At 34.3% G+C, this 18840-nt stretch overlaps 1 protein-coding gene across 1 annotated transcript in view; it reads right to left on the bottom strand.

The window, feature by feature from the left end:
* Positions 1-4781: 4781 nt before the first annotated feature.
* The window catches only part of LOC149780331 (acyloxyacyl hydrolase-like), a 68839-nt gene continuing 54780 nt past the window's right edge, over positions 4782-18840 (bottom strand). Inside the window, exons 16-19 of the mRNA XM_089937207.1 lie at positions 16815-16874; positions 15631-15733; positions 13243-13319; positions 4782-7926 (exon numbers count right to left, since the gene is read on the bottom strand). Of these exons, the coding sequence (XP_089793333.1) occupies positions 7795-7926; positions 13243-13319; positions 15631-15733; positions 16815-16874 (372 nt within the window). The 3' untranslated portion in view covers positions 4782-7794. The remainder of the gene's footprint in view (positions 7927-13242; positions 13320-15630; positions 15734-16814; positions 16875-18840) is intronic.

Here is an 18840-nt window from a genome sequence, read left to right as displayed (position 1 = left end):
ACAGGATAAGTGGGTTTATCAAATCATAGCCTTGAAATGAGTATGACCCGGTCTTCTTTTCTCCACAGTTTATGGCATGTTGTAGCCCTGACTTGAGTTTTGCACAAGTATTGAACCAATGGAAGGCCTTGGTTCAATACCGACAGTTCACCAGTTGATACATTTGAGATGGTACAATAGGTAAAGTGTTCTCGGGCATTACATTTCTTAGGTACAACAATCCACAGGCTTTGGAAAGCCTTTCTTTAGATTATAGAGACCATTGTGATCAAGAAATAATTGTCAAAAATTGCACAACAATTTTGCAAAATGTCCACATTAATCTGACAGTAGTGGAGCATATCTTGTTGAAAATCAAAAGGATCAGATGGCCGAGTCTGACATCATGTGTAGAAAACTTTATGCTGTTCTGTTAGCATACTTCCTGAGTGCATCATTTACCTCAGTGTCAAAAAATGGGGTCCCATAGAAGCTCTTACAGACATTGCCATGACAATATATTTATTCTTTTATCATTAAAATATATGCAGGTATGTCACATCTATGATGATTACAATGAAGCCCTATTTAAAGGTAGAATTAAAATATGACTTTCACTTAACAAACTCCCCATGTCATATCGAGTGACAGAACATGCTCGTCTTTGCCCCTTTGTTCATGGCATGCCCACGGAATAGTCTGATCGTTTCATGATAGCAGACTATTTGATTTCCATGGTACTTTCTCTCTCTCTCTCTCTCTCAGAAAGAATGCAAAACCAGCAAGTTTTGTAAAATTTAACAAATCATTTTTTTCTTTAGAAAACAAAGTGAAAACGTACCAGTAAATGGAGTTTACAAGAATGTGAATTAAATCCCAAATCATCATATAAGTTCTAAGTCCAAAAGTATAGAATATCCCAAATTAATTCAAAGTCTTGAATGTGCTGTTGTACCAATAGTCCTGAATGAGCTGGTATACGAATAGCCTTGAGATATCCCAATGAATGAATTCACTATAATTCCAAAGTAGTATTTCAGTCAAAAATGTTAAAGAACTGTAATTCCAAATGAATAATTTAAATAAATGATTCTCCTCAAATTATAATCAAACACAACAGCAAATTATTTCAGAGTGTTATAAGAATGAAGACTTTGCTGACAAAACCATCATATATACATCCCCACTTGACTTAAGTCACAACTGCATTTTCTGGAGAAAAAAAGTTAATCATCATAATTGAAAACTACAGCAAACTGTAAACAAGTCCCAGTCCTTGAACTTAAATTCAAGCAAACTGTAAACAAGTCCCAGTCCTTGAACTTAAATTCAAGCAAACTGTAAACAAGTCCAGTCCTTGAACTTAAATTCAAGCAAACTGTAAACAAGTCCAGTCCTTGAACTTAAATTCAAGCAAACTGTAAACAAGTCCAGTCCTTGAACTTAAAGTCAAGCAAACTGTAAACAAGTCCAGTCCTTGAACTTAAAGTCAAGCAAACTGTAAACAAGTCCAGTCCTTGAACTTAAAGTCAAGCAAACTGTAAACAAGTCCCAGTCCTTGAACTTAAAGTCAAGCAAACTGTAAACAAGTCCAGTCCTTGAACTTAAAGTCAAGTAAACATCATGACAAAAATCAGGTACATAATAGAAATTCCAAGGGAAAAGCTAAGATCCCAAAGTGACTGCTATCACATGTGGCTGTAATAAACTCATTGCAGTGGAGTCCAAAATGGGGTGTATCTTTGGGGTACATAGCTTCCAGTGATGTATAAAAATCCATCAATATAATGCTTTCAGCGATATATGCAATTCTCTTGCCTGCAAACACTGGATCAATGTGATCATCCTTATTATGCATATGCTTTGACGTGGAGAGTTGCAAGCAGTAAAACTGACATTTACTATTGTCTCATCTAGGCATATATAAGCCTACCAAACAAAACAAACCTCCCACACGTTTACAGCAACAAACACACATCTTTACTAAGAACCAATCTTTAAAATTTGTTGCATTTTTTTACTGAAGAATTAAGTTGCACTTCTCTATCCCCATTTTGACGGGTACATCCATCAGGCAGTTGAGCTGTAACGAGCTTAGTCAGTGACACATTTACTGATTACCCAAGTAAAAAACAATGTGTAAACCAGACTTGATGACCATTATTGATTTTATGACATAGAAACAATCTGTAAACCAGACTTGGCTACCTTTATTGATTTTATGACATAGAAACAATCTGTAAACCAGGCTTGATGACCTTTGAATTTTAATTTGTTAATGTGTTTATTTGACAGTTTCATGCATAAACAAATCAAAGGCAATTTGATACAATGATGTATGCAACATCCTATGATTGATGTCAGCTTGCTGTATGTGCCATTTAAACCTTTTTAAACCTTTTCATCTGGCAGTTATGTCCTTTAACTACAGGGATTAATGAAGCCTGATATGTGTATATATATATATATATATATATATATATATATATATATATATATATATATATATATATATATATATATATATATATATATATATATATGTATATAATAAACTGACTATGAACAGTGCAAAACTAGTATCTAACTAGCCTGGGCACTACTGAGTCTTTTTCAAAGGCAAATACAAAACACAGACAAGACAAACGAATAAAACAGAAAAACTGTTGTCTTTGCAAAACTTTACATGACTATGACTTGTTGCAGATGCTGGAAGATATTTTATATTGACCTAGAAATCAATGAGCCATAACAACATCTGTTATTTTATGTAAAGTTATGTATGCGCAAATTATATTCCAGATAATTCATTGTTATAGTGGTAATTATAGGTTACTGGGTGACTAATAAGCAAATTTAGAGAATTATTTAAAAGAAAATGTGTCAGCTGCAAAAAGATAATTTTATCTGTGAATGGCTGGTTTTTTCTAGTCTTCTTGGTTTAAACTGCTTGGTTTCAATGTTCTAAGGCAGCGTATCCAGTAAGATTCCTTTTCTTTCCTGGTTTCGGAACTCCAGTTGGGGTTGTGAGCAATTGCAATAAGTGTTATATCACTGAAAGTGTGGCCAAGGGAGGAGAAGTGTTCTGCAACTGGGTTTTTGTACAGCTTCTTTGTCATTCAGTCAGATCTATGAAGGTTGATCCTTTTGTGTAGCTTTTCAGTTTCTCTGACAGACTGAAGGCTACAGATCTTACATGTGATGCGATAAATTACATTCTCTGTTTTGCTCATTTTGTTTGATCCATGTATGTTCAGTTTTTCTCTACTCACTGTGCTAGAAAATGTCATGGTTTCTATTATATGTTGACAGGTTTTGCACCTTTTATTGCCACAGGGGCCAGATTGACTAGTGTGGTCTTGGTTAGTGATTGGTGTTAGCTTCGCCCTGACCAGAATGTCCTTGAGGATTTTTGGTCTCCAGTAGGCTACTACAGGTATGTTTGGGAGGATTAACATTAGTGCAACACACGATTCCACGGTGGACCAGTGTTTCCTGATGATTTTACCTATTTTGGGGTTATCTGGATGGTTACAGGTCAGGATAAATGGTATCCTAGCAGCCTTTTCCTTCTCTCCATATTTTAGTAGGTCATTACAGTTTGTATGTTTTGCCCTTTGGGTTGCCTCAGCAATCAGGTCTTTGTTGCAGCCTCGGTAAATTGAATGTTTAGATAACTCTTCAGACCTTTTTTGGAATGTTTCATTATTGGAGCAAATTCTGTGTATCCTCAATGGCTAGCTATATGGGATGTTCCTAACGCAGTGTTTTGGATGATAGCTATTTGGGAGGAGATACTGGTGTTTGTTGGCTGGTTTCGATTAGATCTCTATATGGAGGTTTTTTTTTTTACCAGTCTGGTAGTTGTGTCCAGGAAAACTTGGTTTGAGTTGGAGACTTCTGCTGTGAATTTTTATTGAAGGATAGAAGTTGTTTGTCTTTGATATGAAATCATCCAAATTTTCTCTTCCATGTTGCCACTTCATTTCTATATCATCCAAAAAGTGCACCCACTGGTATGGTGCAAAAATGGCCCCTTCGTATGCCAATATTTGTATGGGTGAACTGGAGGGTCAACTTTTAGCATTGGTGGAACTTGCATTCATCATAACATTATGACTGAAATATTGTTAAAGCTATGTTAAAAATCCATATCACACACACACTCATACACACACTAACATATATATATATATATATATATATATATATATATATATATATATATATATATACACACACACACACACACACACATACACACAGGGATTGATTAGGGCACAAATGCAAAACAGTTTCCAAATGTTTCAAGCAAAACAAGCTATTCATTATCTGAAGGAAAAATTTACATCCACTAACCACAAAGACCAGGAGATATTATTAACTCCTGCATGTTTGAATAATTGGGACATATGAACAAAGGATTCAAAATAGCAGAAAGAAAGTAGAACAAATTGATATGCGGTCTTAAAACTTATAAACTTAGTTGGATAACAAATACCAAAGAAGGGATTATCATGCATATCGTGCAGAGAATCAAAATGTTTCGACTTAATTCTAGTCTGGGAACAAAAGAGTCAGACACCCTGTGTGGCAAAAAAACTCAATGCTAGCAACAAAATGTACAATAGAAATTATATCCCAGTAAAGTTATGCATGTAGCTACTTAAGAAATATGATCATGGTGTAGCAAGAGTCAGGAATGTGTGTGTGTGTGTGTGTGTGTGTGTGTGTGTGTCTGTGTGTGTGTGTGTGTGTGTGTGTGTGTGATCATTATGACAAACAAACAACAAACCCAAAAGAACCGTAAGTTTGTTTAGATTTAATTCAATAGCAATCAACTTCTGAAATCTCAAAAATAGATAAAATATTGGCATATTAAAATATACATATGAAAGGAAAATTATGGTAAGGAATGTAAGGAGGTAAATAATTAATAGAAAATATAAACAATTTCCTGATTTGTGTAATACAAATAAATTCTTACAAATTGGTCCATTCTTTGAACAGTATTAACCAATAAGATGTTGTAGACGAAAGTAAAAAAAGTAAATGATAAATTGGTACATTGTTTTATGATTTACATGGAAATTCTAGCCTACATGATTTCTACATCTTTTGAAATTGTTCGGAATATACAGACAAAAATGAGAACAACCCAGTCTGTATGATGTTTTTTCAATACATGCAGCTTGACTACATCTGATTTTATATCTCAATTTTGATTATTATTTTTATCCATTTTGCTACTGAACAATATTTGTCAACTATTTATATAGGTAATGTAAGTAGGTTGTCTACTTGAAGAGTGTATATATAAAAAACAACTAGTCAGTCATAATCTACTACTATTACTACCATAACAACATCTACACCCACTCCTCACCCCACAAGAAGAACATTTGGGAACCAACATAATGCATTACAACAACTTGCTACTGTTCGCAGAAAGATTGGAGGAAAAAAAATTGACAACTACTACTTCTGTGATACCCATTTCTAAGAAATATACCCGAGACCAGCAGAAGCGTTAAAAAAGTAATATCTTTTAGAAAAAGACAAAATATTAAAGATGATGGTAGCAGCACTGAGAAAGTATGTTGTTATTGTTGGAGTTTTGTTGCAATAGAATATGTTCAATTAAATTGTGGACGCATACAGTGACAATTCTGTATGTTATTACCTACCAGTACCTACTGACACCTACCTACACGCATAATTACTGGCAAGAAAAGAAAAGAAAAACAACAAAACATTTGCACCTAGTCTCTATTAATCATAGTGGAATAAATTCCACTGAAAATATATTGCATTTGCATATCTGTATATTCACACTTCACTACATTTGTGCTAACATGTCATGAATAAAAAATAATTATTAAGTGAAGAAAAAAAGTTAGTTTTCTCAAAACTTTGTAAAAATGCCCAATAAATTCAAGCAAAAATGCAGACATTCATTTAACAAAATCTCAGGAATCTATACGAACATATTTCCGTAAATAAATATTGCACACCTATGAATAATAAATAGATGACTAAGTCATTGTCATAGTATCAGTTCTTGAAGTACAAATGACTAATTGGGTTACTCTCATAGTATCAGTTTTTGATGTACAAATGACTGATTGGGTTACTTACATACTATCAGTTCTTGAAGTACAAATGACTATCTGGGTTACTTACATACTATCAGTTCTTGAAGTACAAATGACTGATTGGGTTAGTTACATAGTATCAGTTTTGAAGTACAAATGACTGATTGAGTCACTTATATAATATCAGTTCTTGAAGTACAAATGACTGATTGGGTCACTTACATAGTATCAGTTTTTGAAGTACAAATGACTGATTGGGTCACTTATATAATATCAGTTCTTGAAGTACAAATGACTGATTGGGTTACTTACATAGTATCAGTTCTTGAAGTACAAATGATTGATTAGGTTACTTACATAGTATCAGTTTTGAAGTACAAATGACTGATTGGGTCACTTATATAATATCAGTTTTTGAAGTACAAATGACTGATTGGGTCACTTATATAATATTAGTTTTGAAATACAAATGACTGATTGGGTCACTTCTATAATATCAGTTTTTGAAGTACAAATGACTATTTGGGTTACTTACATAGTATCAGTTCTTGAAGTACAAATGACTGATTGGGTTACTTACATAGTATCAGTTTTGAAGTACAAATGACTGATTGAGTCACTTATATAATATCAGTTTTTGAAGTACAAATGACTGATTGGGTTACTTACATAGTATCAGTTTTTTAAGTACAAATGACTGATTGGGTCACTTACATAAGATCAGTTCTCGAAGTACAAATGACTGATTGGGTTAGTTACATAGTATCAGTTTTTGAAGTACAAATGACTGATTGGGTCACTTACATAGTATCAGTTTTTGAAGTACAAATGACTGATTGGGTTAGTTACATAGTATCAGTTTTGAAGTACAAATGACTGATTGGGTCATTATATAATATCAGTTTTTGAAGTACAAATGATTGATTGGGTCACTTACATAAGATCAGTTCTTGAAGTACAAATGACTGATTGGGTCACTTACATAGTATCAGTTCTCAAAGTACAAATGACTGATTGGGTCACTTACATAGTATCAGTTCTCAAAGTACAGATGATTAAGATTAAAAGTGAATGCTGTCAGAAGTAGAGAAAGAAGAACTCTGTTTGAATTAAATGTTTCCTTAAATGCATGCAATTAATGAAAATGTCAACATTTGTTCTTGATTTGTTACAATACACAGATATAACGAATTTACTAGGAAAATCAAAGACAATTCCTCCTGTTCATATATCATATTTATGTCCATGAAATAGGTGTTTAATTTTTTGAGACAATTATCTAGTAAATGAAACATATTTTCAATAATATATTAATACTGTGAAAAGATTTCATGAAAATTACACAATTCACACATAGCTGGTAATCGAATTCTGGTCAGTGGTACACTGATATCTCTGTTATGTGATAGTTAATTGACTTATGCCATTTTAAGCATAACTTACTGAATCTATTCCAGACAATGATTTATTTGCATTGCTTTTCTATAATTTACCCAATTATAGAAAAGCAATGCAAATATATCATTGTTTGGAATAGATTCAATCAGCTGTGATGCTGCAACAGAGTTTCATCGCTGCAACTTATCTTAATTTGATAAAATGCAAATAGCTATTACATCCAGAACAAATGGGAAACTAGGAAAATCACATGGCTATGAAAAGGATTGATTACAAGTAACCCCCTTGATCCCCATTGTTCTATGACCCTGAAAAGGCCTGATTACAAGTAACCCCCTTGATCCCCAAAAATCTGTGTGATTTTGTCATTATTAGGGTTAACATTTCCGATGAAATTTGGATACAACTGCTCCAGATTCTTCCATGTTACATCAGCTAACAGAGCATTGGCTTGCTGAAGAAAAAAAAACTGCAGGTAATTTACTGTACAAACTTATGACCCTTTATTAATATGGTCTCTGACTTAATATATTTCTCATTATCCCAACAGCTCTTACCTGTGTCCTTAATTTTACAAAATACCCCACTTTTATTAGAGCAGAATTAAGTTTTCAAAAGACCTTGAAAGATTAAAAGCATTCTGTGGCATGTTAGATTTTTAGTTAACTCATCTCAATAGCATTAATACCACCATTAAACCAAATCATTCTTTCATCTGAGTGATCGCATATTTAACACTTGTATTAAAAGACGACTGAACCACGACCTATGCATAGAAAATGGGGGGGGGAATAATGTTAATTATGTCATACATATCTGCTATTATAGCATAACTATCTTTATTCTAGGCACTAGTCTGCAGCCCAAGAAGAAATTACACCTCCAATTAGTAATTGGTCTAGAAAGAAAAACTGAAGAACATAATCCCAACCTGACTGTTCAGGTATTATTGAGAATATTGTTCTTCTTTGACCTGAACTGAGACTAAAGGACATAGGGTGGGGAAAGAAGTGGGAATTAGGCAATAATTGCAGGTAAGTATTAAACAATTATAAGTAGTTTACCCCATCCACCCACCCTCCAAAATTGTATACTACATTTTAGTAATATATTGCCTGCTATTATTGCACTGCTGAATTGTCGAGTCTGGTTGGTGACTGATAGTCTAAAGATAAGCTGTTAAGTGAACTTACCATTTTCTCTATTAAACTGTTCTATGCCAATTTGAGGATGGCTTGATAACTTGTGGCTTGACACTACTGAACCAAAAACCCAGGTTAGCAAAGAAGAGGAAATGAATCATAGGTATCAATGAATCATATGCAACCCTTCTGCACTGATAAGGCCTACATTTAAATCATCTCCTCACCAATGCTAGGTAGAGAAGGGAGGCTCTCTTACGGGTAAGGTTCTCAAGGAGACTAAACTTAAGAATTTATAAAGAGGTTTAGATAACAACCAAACAATGCAGCAAGTTCCAACTTGGCATTCCAGAACAAGAGACTGGTCTGTGAAGCTCAAAGTACCTGATCTGATCAGTTCTGTAAGATGATGGTCTGATCCTTTGAGAACCTTAGAGTATTGGAGAGGGCTAGCCCTTAATGGTGGATATTGATGAGTTTTAGCCTCAGAAGAAAGAGAAGTAAATTAGCAATTGTGGTTAAGAGGGATAGATAAAACCAATGCATTTGCAGCTGCAAATAAATACAGAATATTATCCACTTTGCATCATAATTTTGGAAGTTGACTGCCTCATGGCCTGGGTGATGCAATTAGCAGCCTTGCCTGAAAACTGATCTTGGTTGATAAATCATTTGATATGAGACAGGCATGATGACTGAGAATGTGGATTGTTGTATTGGAGAAAAGATCTATGCCATGAAAGCAGATTCCTCCTCATTGAGGATCCAATAGGGTTGTCTATCAACAGGTCAAGAAGGCCACTAAATTATGACCACTGGGGTCAAAGAGGAGCTATCAGGATGAGCTGCGACATAGAGGTCCTATCCCTGTGAAGAACTTATGGGATTATTCTGAAAGGTGGGAAGGTGCAAATGTACAGATGATCCCAGTTCAGACTGATGATATCAACAGCATTCTGTTTTTTAACTGGTGATACATAAGAGAGGTTTGTTGTTCAGCCTCATATAAAACAATTCTACTAATGGCTTCCCCTACAGCTAGCAATTGGTGCAGATACCATTCTGTTAGGATCACATGATCCTGTCTGGAAAGGCTGTCTGTCATAATATTTCTCTTGCCCAGAATGTGGCATACTATGAGAGTGATATCCTCCTGGGCTGTCCATCGGAGGAGGTTCCAGACTTCCAAGCAAATGGAAGAGACATGAGACTTGACATCTGAGGCATGCCACAACCTATATGTTGTTCATGGTGACCATGATTCAGTGATGTCTTCTGTTGTTGATGCAACTTTATATTGCTAGAAAAACAGCCAGCATTTCTAGGTTGTTGATATGAAGGGAGATTCTTTCTGAGATTAATTCCACAAAACTACCCCCTCTGTTTCCAGGTGAGCACCACAATCATAATCTGACTTGTGAGTGCACAGAAAAGAGTATGGCTTGTGGACATTAATCAGAACTTCAGGCAGAAATTAGTCCTGATTTTACCATAAACTCAGATGGTGATGAAATTTGGATTCCATGGGGAATCTGAGCAAAAAAGAAGTCTTTGTAGAGGATCCAAGCTGGTTTGTGTGTCCCCATCTGAGAAATGTAAAGGCAAGCAAACTTTTCCTTGATGGGTTAGGAAATTCAACCCCATGTAAATAAAACTCAATGAAAGAATCAGATCCAATTTCTGAAGGCTGGGGATTATTCCCAAACAATTTACTATCTCCCAACAGAGTGACAGGTCCTCGAAAGGCATGTCCTGTGCATCAACCAGTTGTCAAAATACTGGATGACCATATGCAACCTGCTATTACACACATCATCCTAGTACAGGTTCTTAGAGCAGACTGAAGGGTTCTACCAAAAACTGAATATCCTGTAGGAAGATTTAGACTGGAAGGTAGGCCTTCTGGATTTCTATGGAGACCACCCAGTTGTCTGATTTTATGCCATTCTTGTCTCAGCTGGATGATCTGAACTATTCTTCCTGAAGATTTTTTATTAATGGTGAATGATTGATAATGAGTCAAAACTTTCCCTCATTTTCTGAAACCAGGAAGATATGGGAATAAACCTCTGAAATTTAGATGTGTGTCAACCTCTCTACCACACCCTTCTTCAGAATGGAGAATGCCTCTTCCTTTAGGGAAACCAGGGAACTTTCATTCAGATGAATGCAGTCCCCTGTAAATCTGTAAATATGTTTAAATGAACATGAAAAAGATTGTGTTTCCTTTGTACCTGGAAGGCAGGACCTCCTTGTATCAAGAAGTGTGGATTCCTCCTATATAGTAGCTTAAAACTTCCTCCCCCCCACCCAGGAAGTGTGAGTGATTCCACCCCTACAGAGGCAGATGATTTATGTGCCCTGAAATTAGCCATGGCCCCCTATTTTACAGCAGTTGGCTAATTCCCTACAGTAATAAGTGCCCTACGTCCCTTCCTGGAAATGGTTGGGTTCTTCCAGTGAAGAAGAGTAGGAAGTAAGATCTTCCTCCTGTCCCTGTATGTATAGTGGCTTTTGGCTAAGTCCCACTCTTCACAGCAAAGGGGCAAAATGAAAAACCTTCCATGCATGCATGCCAAATGTGGGGGGGGGACTTCAGTGTTCTATGCAGATCTTTATTGCCACATTTACAAACACCTTGAAGCACAATAAAATGTTGAAATTAAGTACAAAAATAAACTATCAAATGGAATAAAAAATGGATGGGTAATACTTATCCTAACACCATTTACTAAAAATAGGGCTAAAAAATGAAGCACTGTTTTGCTAATGAAGTACCTAGATCCCTCAAAGTTAATGAAAAAGGACACATAATAATTATGCAAGGACACTGGGTGAAAATATCAATTACAACACAAAAATGTGTATGATTGACAGTAGATATGCCAAAAAACTATGTAGATGAAGAAAAACATAAGAACTATACAAAGTTAAAAAAGAAGGTCAATATTCCAAATGACAGAAATAAATTAGGAACCAGACCAGAATAATGTTGTTTTTTGTTTTAGACCTGCAATTATAATTGGGGGAGGGAATATTCAACTTGGACTGGGGGCTAGCATCATGAAAACAGATAGCAACATGATAATAATAATACAATAGTAGCATTGGATGTTATTAAAAGCCAGCATTACAAGCATAGTTCATGCTTCAGTAATTACCTTCATTAGCTGCAACAGCTGATGCATGAAAAGCATGCAGTCCAATCAAATAATTCCTACACTCATTCTCAAGTACAATACATACATAGTTAACCTGTTAAGGGTAACAGATCACAATAATACAGAAAGTTTACCATTGAATAAACATTTATTCCCACTTCCAACTGCACCAATCAGAAAGGGAAAATACAGCACAGAAGAATCCATGTGGTCATGAGCCAGCACAAATACTTTATATTAGCAAAGCATAAATGTAGGTCACAGTGACATCTTGTGGTTGAAAAGGGATGTAGTGCTAACAGAAATACATCTGATTTTCAAGTTTTATGATTTGAAAATGATTTGAAAATAAACAACACCAAATAAATGACCTTAAAACACAGAATTTGATAAGTCATTTTGTCATCAAATATAGATCACAGAGAACTCATTTTGCAACAAAGGTGTTATACTTATCAAGCAGCATCCCCTGACCAAGTTTCATGATTCTAGGTAGAATAGTATGGATATAACATGCCAAAAACGTGGTTAAATGCCAAAACTTAACAAAACCATGAAATCTTGGTCATAGTGACTTACTTTTTAAGAAGGTGCTGTTCTCATCAAGAAGCATCCCCTTCCCAAGTTTCATGATTCCATGTATGATCTTATGTTTACAGTGTGTAAAAGACAAAGCCAAATACAAAAACCTAACTAAGAATGTTCATCAAATCTACATTTAGTTACAAAGCTAGTTCTTTTAGCCCCTCCCTGATGGCTAATTATTTTGAAACTCACTCCAAAATGCTGATGGGAATCCAAGAAGAACAAAAGGCTGTGAAGACACCAATGCCATACTGATACAATATCTCTGCTTTATTTTGTACTGGTGATTTAAAAAAAAATCTGGCAAAACTTGACCCTTCTCCCCTCCTATACACATGCATACTTTTTTACACACACACACACCCCACCTGTGTATGTACACTTGATCCCCCCCCCCAAATTCTATAGAACAGTCTATATTTAATCCAAACAAAAATGTCAAGGATTAATAATATGAACATTTTAAATAAAACAGATAGTAGACCAACGTTGAATGTCTGGTTGCATCAAAGAAATAGGCTATGTAACTTTAAAAAGTTTGTCTAGTGTCTGCTAAAACTCAAATACCGACTGAACCCCGTCAAACAGGTTAAGTATTAGACAAATTGTTATCGAGGCTTCACACACACACACACACCCTCTGTTTTCTATGCATAAGTACATTATCAGTAGACCCCCCCATATGCAAGCGTATGCATTTGGGTTAACCCCCCTGCGCACTCAATGCATACGTATTACATGGATGGCCCCTTACCTGTCATTTACCAGTTTGACTAACAATTTCTGATATTTTTATTAGATGAAAGATGACAGAAATAAACAACTTGACAATAATGAGAGGTAATAAAGCAAGTACTTGATCCTGTCAAAGTGTGTACTGACCTGATTCGTGTGGAAACCATCCACTGGTTCCAGGAGCTGCCATAGTTCTCCACCTTGCTTTTTCCACTGATCTAGTACTGAAGAAGGCAAAAGTGTGTAAATTTTAGTGTAAATCACAATCTTTGAGCATAATGAAATTATAGAAAATCTTTAATTACAGAGTATTAGCAACATATAATTTTGGCAAAGTAGTGAAAAATAATGCATTTTTGTTTTGTTGAAAACACATTACAAAATCATTAAAATGGAATGTAGTCACTTTATTTCAACACCAAGATTATCCAGCCATGAACATAAATGCAAATGCTGTCAAAAATAGGAACTATTCCAATAAATTTGTAATCACAACATTATTCAACAGAGATCATTTTAAGCAACAGCCCCTGATCCATCTTTCTCACCTGGTAGTTTGATATCCATATTATTTGCTTTTGGTTTTAGCTGCATATATGATTTTAAAGTAATCCCTTGCTAATGCCAAAGCTACAATTTTACAGTAGCTTCTCACTAATACTGTAGATATGATTTTACAGTAATCTGTCACTAATACCAAAGATGATTTTACAGTAATCCCTTGCTAATACCATAGATATCATTTAACAGTAATCCATCACAAATACTGAAGATATGATTTTAAAGTAATCCATTGGAAATAATGCAGATACAATTTTACAGTAACCCCTTGCTAATACTGAAAATGTGATTTTATCCTAACCCCTAGCTAATACTGCATATATGATATTACAGTAACCCCTCACTAAGACCACAGATATGATTTTACAGTAATCCCTCACAAATGCTGTGGATATAATTTTACAGTAACCCTCACTAATACCACAGATATGATTTTATAGTAACCCCTCACTAATGCCACAAATATGATTTTACAGTAACCCTTTGCTTATACAGTACCACAGATATTATTTTACAATAACCCTTTGCTAATACCACAGATATTATTTTATAGTAACCCCTTGCTAATACCACAGATATTATTTTACAGTAATCCATCACACATACTGTAGATACGATTTAAAGTAATCCATTGGAAATAGTACAGATATAATTTTACAGTAAACCCTAGCTAATACCAAAAATATGATTTTATACTAACCCCTTGCTAATATCACAAATATGACTTAAAGTTTACAGTAACCCCTTGATAATACCACATATATGACTTTACAGTAATCTTCACTAATACCAAAGATGATTTTACAGTAACCCCTTGCTAATACCACATATATGATTTTACAGTAATCCATCATAAATACTGTAAGATATGATTTTAAAGTAATCCATTGGAAAAACTGCAGATACAATTTTACAGTAACCCCTTGCTAATGCCGAAAATATGATTTTATACTAACCCCTTGCTAATACTGCAGATATGATATTACAGCAACCCCTCACTACACAGATATGATTTTACAGTAATCCCTCACAAATGCTGTAGATATAATTTCACAGTAACCCCTCACTAATACCACAGGTATGATTTTACAGTAACCCCTTGCTTATACCACAGATATTATTTTATAAGAGCCCTTTGCTAATACCACATATATTGTTTTACAGTAACCCCTTGCTAATACCAGAGATATGATTTTACAGTAATGATTAATCAATCACAAATACTGTAGATATGAATTTAAAGTAATCCATTGGAAATACTGCAGATACAATTTTACAGTAACCCCTTGTTAATATCACAAATATGACTTTACAGTAACCCCTTGATAATACCACATATATTATTTTACAGTAACCCCTCACTAATACCACAGATATTATTTTACAGTAACCCCTAGCTAACACCACAGATATTATTTTATAGTAACCCCTCGCAAATACCACAGATATTATTTTATAGCAACCCCTCGCTAATACCACAGATATTATTTTATAGTAACTGACCACTAATACCACAGATATTATTTTACAGTAACCCTTCGCTAATACCACGGATTTTATTTTATAGTAACCCCTCGCTATTACCACAGATATTATTTTATAGTAACCCCTCGCTAATACCACAGATATTATTTTATAGGAACCCATCGCTAATACCACAGATATTATTTTACAGTAACCCCTCGCTAATACCACAGAAATTATTTTACAGTAACCCTTCGCTAATACTGCTGCTCCTCATTTAATGTGGATTTGGTTGTTGTTGTTGTTGTAGGGTTTAATGCCATTTTTCAGCACATGATAGGCTATACATGGTGGCCAGTATTATTGGTGGAGGAAGAACCCGGGAAAACCCCGGAAAGAACCACCGACATTAGGAGTCTCAAAAATCTCACAAATTTTTCTCATTCTTATTATGTGTATTTTGATTGGAAAAAAAGCATAGAAAAGGTTTTTAATAAGAAATGTTTGTACCTTGATAAACTGGGTTATCTGAATAGTATAGTTCAAAGTTCTTATATGTATTTTTGTTTTTGTCTGCCACATCTTTCAATACAGCACTTAGCTCCTCAGCTCTCTGAAATTGTAGAACCTATTTTGTTAAAAATTCATACCAAAGAAATTATGAAGGTCACATATGCAAAGAAGAGCTTAACTTTTAAATATCAAGGTCAGTTACATTTAACATCAGAAACCTGTAATAATGGAGCAACTGAAGTCTCCTTTACAAGACTGTAATTGTAATAGACATTTGTCAATGGTCCACTTCCTACAAAGAGATATAGCAATAAATATGCTGATGAGTTTAGTATATAGTCTGTAGACCATTCTATGTTTTAGAACTGTTCAAGATTATATTTTAGAAATGGGTTGGGGTGATAAACTGTCATTGGGTGACAGCCATAAACCATGCAACATTCTATTCCTGTTGTATTTCTACACATTTATATACATGCCACCAAGGTGTCTTCTTTATGGCACAAGATTATTAATTACTCTTCAAACAGGGTTCCAGTGTCAAGATTCAGGAACATTTAATAATTTAAAATAGAGATCATGCATGGTGATTATAAAAATATTTTGTTCATGAAGATAGACTCAGATTCCAAAATATGTAACTCCGTGTTAGAGTTCATTTCTTTGAAATAAAGCAGAAACAGACAGGAAATTTTTCTTTGACTGCAATTTCACTGCAATAACTCAAAAGTTATTTTGAGTCTGAGCACAAACTAATGAGTACAGTAAAATCTGTCTTAAATGGCCACCTCTAGGAATTAAGAATAGTGGACTTTCAAGACAGGTGACTGCCAAATGGAGATAAATTCTAACTGTAATTTTTGTCAATGAAACTTGAACAGTTTGCTGTTAAAGGAAGGTTGTTGCTTAATATAGGTGACCTTTCAGACAGATCTGACTGTAGTTGTAAACTTCTGAATTGATTTTGTAAACTTTGATCTCAGTTTATATTCAGATCCTCTTTTTTTGTATACAGTATGTGTGAATTGTAATTTTTCTGGTTGGGTAATATTATCCTTTGCCAACATAGTGAAACAAACTTACTCTATAATGCAGATTTCAATGAATTGCTATTTTATATCAAACAATGTCATTTATATTACTTATCTTCATAATAAATGTATGTAGATAAAAGGTAGTACCAGAGTTGTCATTTCTCTCACTGTGCTATTGGTATTCATCCAGCCAGTGCATGGTGAAATCTGTATAATAAATGTATCAAATATATGTGTTTTGTTTCAAGGTGGCAGAAAGAACAAGTATACGATGTACCCATACATCAATGCTCTGATGTATTTATATGCCAGATAATGCAAGTTCTTTCCCCTGACTTTGAGCAAAATATAAATGTTTTTATGTATTTATTACATATCCACTCTTTTACACTTTCCAAAGATTTTTGGCAATATTGCGTGGATTGAAAATATATAAAAGTTTTTGATTCCATGCCTCTAAGAATATTGACAGACATTGTAAATATATCTAGACGGTATGAGTCTGACTGCCATAAAGAGATACTGATTGAAAATCTATGCTGACACCAGATTAACCCTGTGATATTAAATTTGTATGTAATAAATAAGAAAACAATGTAAATTACTAAATGTTCACGTGCAAAACTTCAAAAGAAAACTGAATCTGATTCAAAGTAAGTAAATATTACATCAGTCTGTGTATGTCACAAATATAATACATCAACACTGTGACAGTTGTTGACATCAAACTGTGTATGTCACAAATATGATACATTGAAAATATGACAGGTATTGACATCAGTCTGTGTATATCACAAGTATGATACATCAACACTGTGATGGGTGTTGACATCAACTGTGTATATCACATATTTGATGCATCAACACTGTGAGAGGTGTTGATATCAATCTGTGTATATCACAAAACTGATGCATCAACAATGTAACAGGTGTTGACATCAATCTGTGTGTATCGCAAATATGATACATCAACACTGTATCTGATTCAAAGTAAGTAAATATTACATCAGAGTATGACACAAATATGATACATTGACACTCTGACAGGTGTTGACATCAATCTGTGTAAATCACAAATATGATTACATCAACACCGTGACAGGTGTTAACATATGTGTATATCATAAGTTTGAATCATCAACACTGATGGGTGTTGACATCAATCTGTGTATGTCACAAATATAATACACTGACACTGTGACAGGTGATGTATATCACAAGTATGATACATCAGCATTGTGATGGGTGATTACATCAATCTGTGTATGTCAGAATCACAAATATTATACATCAACACTGTGTCAGTTGCTGAAATCAGTCTGTGTATACCAAAAGTGTTGACGTGAATCTGTGTATATCACAAATATGATACATCGACACTGTGAGAGATGTTAACATCTGTGTATATCACAAGTATGATACATCAACACTGTGACAGGTGTTAACATCTATGTATATTACAAATATGATAATCGACACTGTGACAGGTGTTAACATCAATCTGTGTATATCACAAATATGATACATTGACACTGTGACAGGTGTTAACATCAACCTGTGTATATCACAACTATAATACATCGACACTGTGACAGGTGTTAACATCAATCTGTGTATACCACAAATATGATACATCGACACAGTGACAGGTGTTAACATCAATCTGTGTATATCACAAATATGATACAGTGACACTGTGACAGGTGTTAACATCAATCTGTGTATATCACAAGTATGATACATCAACACTGTGACAGGTAATGACATCAATCTGTGTATATCACAAATATGATACATCGACACTGTGACAGGTAATGACATCAATCTGTGTATATCACAAATATGATACATCGACACTGTGACAGGTAATGACATCAATCTATGTATATCACAAATATGATACATCAACTCTGTGACAGGTGTTAACATTAGTCTTTATATACTGGCTTTGTTTACATGCTATCACATCATATTTAAATATAAATATGATGAAATTCATTTCATCATATCAATACTATTTTTGTCCTAAAAATTGGGTTGATAAAAGTCCTCCTGACTTGAAGTGAAAACGCCTGATCAAGTTTGGTAAATATCCTGATTGTATCTTACTGGACAGTAAAATGCATGTAAACTCTAGACATAAAACTGACAATAAGATTTTATGTATTTTGGA

This window comes from Sinohyriopsis cumingii, chromosome 16 (genome assembly GCF_028554795.1).
Source record: "Sinohyriopsis cumingii isolate HCF-2022 chromosome 16, ASM2855479v2, whole genome shotgun sequence".
NCBI lineage: Eukaryota > Metazoa > Mollusca > Bivalvia > Unionida > Unionidae > Sinohyriopsis > Sinohyriopsis cumingii.
This window is presented reverse-complemented; position numbering and strand designations above follow the sequence as displayed.